Source organism: Lactuca serriola, chromosome 4 (assembly GCF_051521515.1).
Source record: "Lactuca serriola cultivar US96UC23 chromosome 4, Lser_US96UC23_V15, whole genome shotgun sequence".
Classification (NCBI taxonomy): Eukaryota; Viridiplantae; Streptophyta; class Magnoliopsida; order Asterales; family Asteraceae; genus Lactuca; species Lactuca serriola.
Genome location: NC_136411.1, coordinates 31,623,578 through 31,627,513, shown reverse-complemented (window position 1 = coordinate 31,627,513; position 3,936 = coordinate 31,623,578). Strand labels below are relative to the sequence as shown.

At 29.8% G+C, this 3,936-nt stretch overlaps 1 protein-coding gene across 1 annotated transcript; it reads left to right on the top strand.

Annotated features, from left to right (window-relative positions):
• Positions 1-463: 463 nt before the first annotated feature.
• On the top strand, positions 464-871 carry LOC145098175 (RING-H2 finger protein ATL18-like). Its single transcript, XM_079035840.1, has one exon. It carries the CDS (start codon positions 464-466, stop codon positions 869-871), a length of 408 nt encoding a protein of 135 aa, XP_078891966.1.
• Positions 872-3,936: the final 3,065 nt, after the last annotated feature.

The following is a 3,936-nucleotide window of genomic DNA, read 5'->3' as shown; positions in this document are numbered from 1 at the left end:
AATTACATGTGATGTAAAATAACGAAAATTTAAGATAATAACCATATACATAAATTGATTTGCGTATTCTCAATCTTATAAAACAAAATCATGTACCCCCATTTTGACATGTTTCCGATCTTAAGAAGATAACCTATTATTTTATGCATCTATTGATCATGCTGCACTATATTGACTTGTCTATGTTGGACCAAGATTCGACTCGACTATATATCGTGCGAGATTAGAGTAACACGAGGCAAATTGCTACTTGCTGCATGCCACCCACAATTAATTTATATATTATTGTCACACAATAATTTTTATTTTTTTAATTTTTTTCGGGAAAAACGTGATTATATCTCTATATAACCCAAAATAAAACTCGCAGTTTCCTGAATCATTAACTAGATAAGAGCATAGATTACCTATACACCAGCCTTAGGCTCTTATCCATCATTCTCACTCTCTTCTTCAAGCAACTATGTCAGTTTACATTCTATCGTATGTTAACCATTTGATACGGGCTATTGATTTCTTGATCAAACATGTCTTATTCCACCACCGTATGCTCCACCTGCCGGAAAACTTTGATTGGATATCATATAGTGGTGGAGCACTTCTAAACGAAGAGGTAGAATGTGCCATTTGCTTGAGCAAGATTGGGTATGACGATGAGATTAGAGAATTAAGGTGTGATCATCTCTTTCACAGAAACTGCTTAGATACGTGGCTCTCATATGGACATACAACCTGCCCCTTATGCCGCCATAATCTAGTAGTGCCACCCAAGATTGAAGAGGCTTGTGAAATCGGCAGCCAAGAAGCGTTGTTCTTGGATCTTTGTGTGACTGCTCCAAGTAATGATGAGAGTAGATGGTGGCTGAGATAATGATTAACATTATTTTTTCAATTTTTTAGATTTCTTATCGCACCATTGCTTCTTGTAAACTACTGATCATGCAGTGACTGTGTAGATAATTGTTTCTTCGTGTTTGGTATATCAATCACGAGATTGCATTTGGTACCTTGGGTTAATCTTTAATCCGATAATCCGTGGTATTGAATGTGCATTTGGTGTTCATCGAGTTCTGATTATCGTCTTACAGTGTAACTATTTGTCCATGTTAATTAACAGCAATTATTAAAAAAATCCCATGTTAATTAATGCCAAATTTTGAAAACAATTTAATGTGCTTCCCCTTCCCATAAGTACCGTGGCTTAACCGTCAATGAAAAATGGAAGGTGATACTTCCACTTGGTATTTTTATTTATCCACTTTATAAAATTTACTTTTTCCTCTTTTGCTCTTTAAATATCAGTCATTAAAACCCGCTTGATTTCATCTTTATTATTTTTGTCTCTGTTTTTAATTTTGATTTTACGTCACTTAATTTGGAAACCAAATTCCTTTGATTTTGGTTGTCTCTGTTTTTAATTTTGATGTTACGTCACTTAATTTGGAAACCAAATTCCTTTGATTTTGGTTTGACAAGGACCCTTAATTGCTTTTATATTTTACTTTTACTTTTATTTTTTGTTTTAATTTAATTTTGATTTTTTATATATGATTAAAATAAAGCATATATAAATAACATCAATACTCAAATTTTTTAAACAAAAATTAAATAAAAATCATATAGGTATGATACCTAAATTGTACAGACATAGTATTATCGGAATCAATTAAAGATTTTTTTTTTTTGATTTATTAAGGTTCTGTTTGTTTTGGAAGTGGTTAAATGTCTTTTGTCTTTTTCCAAGTTTGCAGAAGAAGACGTGCACTTGCGAAACGTCTACCCGCCAGAAGGGAAACGTGCTCAAAAGTACTTTGGTAGAAAAACAAACGAGGTAAGTGTCATACCGTACACTACTAAAAAGAATTAATTTTTGATTAGTGTTGTAATCTAAACTACTATCACGGTCAAAAAGAAAATAACCATTATGGAACGTAATGAAATAAAAGTTGTCATGATGTAATAGTAGCCGTAGATAAACATCCACCCTACTCAGGTAAGATGTTGCTCAACAAAGATATTCAAACGGATGCATATTACAAAAATGTTAAAATAAACAATACATCGAGATAACCGTTATTTTAAATCGTGGTCCGTAACCACTATTTTATTTGTAAAAAAAGTTTTAGCTTATGATACACACACGTAATAAACCAAACAAAAAATATTTAACAGATTATGATAATAATATGTCCGTATGTTGTTTGCATCATATCTAATATGAATTTTTATTTAATTTTGCCTTAATTATTTAAATATTATACATATTACTTTAATTATATATATATATATATATATATATATATATATATCATAATTGAAATAATAATTAAAAAAAAAAGAATAAAAGCAAAATTAAAAAATAAAACCAATTAAGGGTTTTGTTAGGAAACCAAAATCAAGATCGTGGGTTTCCAAATACAATGCATAAAAATCAAATTAAAAAACAGCAATCAAAATCATAATAAGGGGCGGTGAGTAAGGGCATAAAAGGAAAAAAAAAATTTATTAAGTGGATGGATAAAAAACCAAAAGGAAATATCATTACTCATGAAAAATATTAATGTTTTAAAACATGTATAACTACAGATGATTTTTAACAGCAGATGACATAATATTAATGGATTGATATCTCAGTATAGTTAATTAAGGGATAAAACAAGATTTACATAATTAATTGAAAATGATTGGTGTACTGGATTGCAAGAGGTAGCAACAGATTATACGATTTACAAATTAATCTACAATGAATATTTAATTTATCATACATAGAATTGACATAGATATGTATTTGTTTCAATCTAATATGTTTTAAAACTAACGATATCCACAATTCATTTAACTCTATAGAGTTGAATAGACTGTCATATCATCCATTAAATATCTATACACGAACACATATAACCCATTAAACACTTATTCAATCATAATCACCACTTTATTTATTCTGCTGAACCATTCAACGTTCATTCAATTCTACAGTCTCTTCTCATCATATAACCCATTAAACACTTATTCAATCATAATCACCACTTTATTTATTCTACTGAACCATTCAACGTTCATTCAATTCTACAGTCTCTTCTCATCTATTTCATTCATCACCCACATTTCATTCAACTCCTATTCAATCATAATCATAATCAATAATCATTATCTGCTCAACTATTATATTACTTGCATTGTTAATGCTCATCTATGAACAGTACCTATGTGATGTGGAAATTTATATATGTATAACAAGCAAGACATAATATATTATTACTACAAATTATTATGTATAAAAGTGTAATTCGGCTAGTACAAATATTTACATATGTTACAATTACATACAGATATGTAAGAGAATACATAAAAAACATTTTTGAACCAAAAAATCTTAATAGTAAATGAGTAAAGAGGTTGTAAAATAAGTATTTAAGACTATGTTAGAAAAACATAAACAAGAAGGTAGTAAATTATTTTGGAAATTTTTTTTAAAAATTTGGACCAAAAGCATAAAACAGATTTACCATTATGAAAAAATTTAAGTTTTAGAGTCATCAAAAATTAATTTTCTAAAGAAAATAAGTTTTAAAGAACATATAAAAGAAAAGTAAAAGAAAAATAAAGTTGGAAAGAATTAAAGTTTAGACTAAATTTGGAGAATAAATTAACCCCCTCACCCCCAACAACCAAGACAACACCAAAACCAAGAACCTCTAATAGATATGACACCTTGGAATCAACCCCCTCACCAACCAAATCCACCCAATTATCAACAACCATAAGCACATCAACCAAATCAACCTCATTACCCACAACCTCTAATGTACCAACAACCAATGTGCCCCCAACAACAACCTCCCTACAACCAATACCCTAACTTCCAACCTTATCCACCACAAATATACAATCACCAACAACACCCATACCCACGTTACCAACAACCTCCTAATT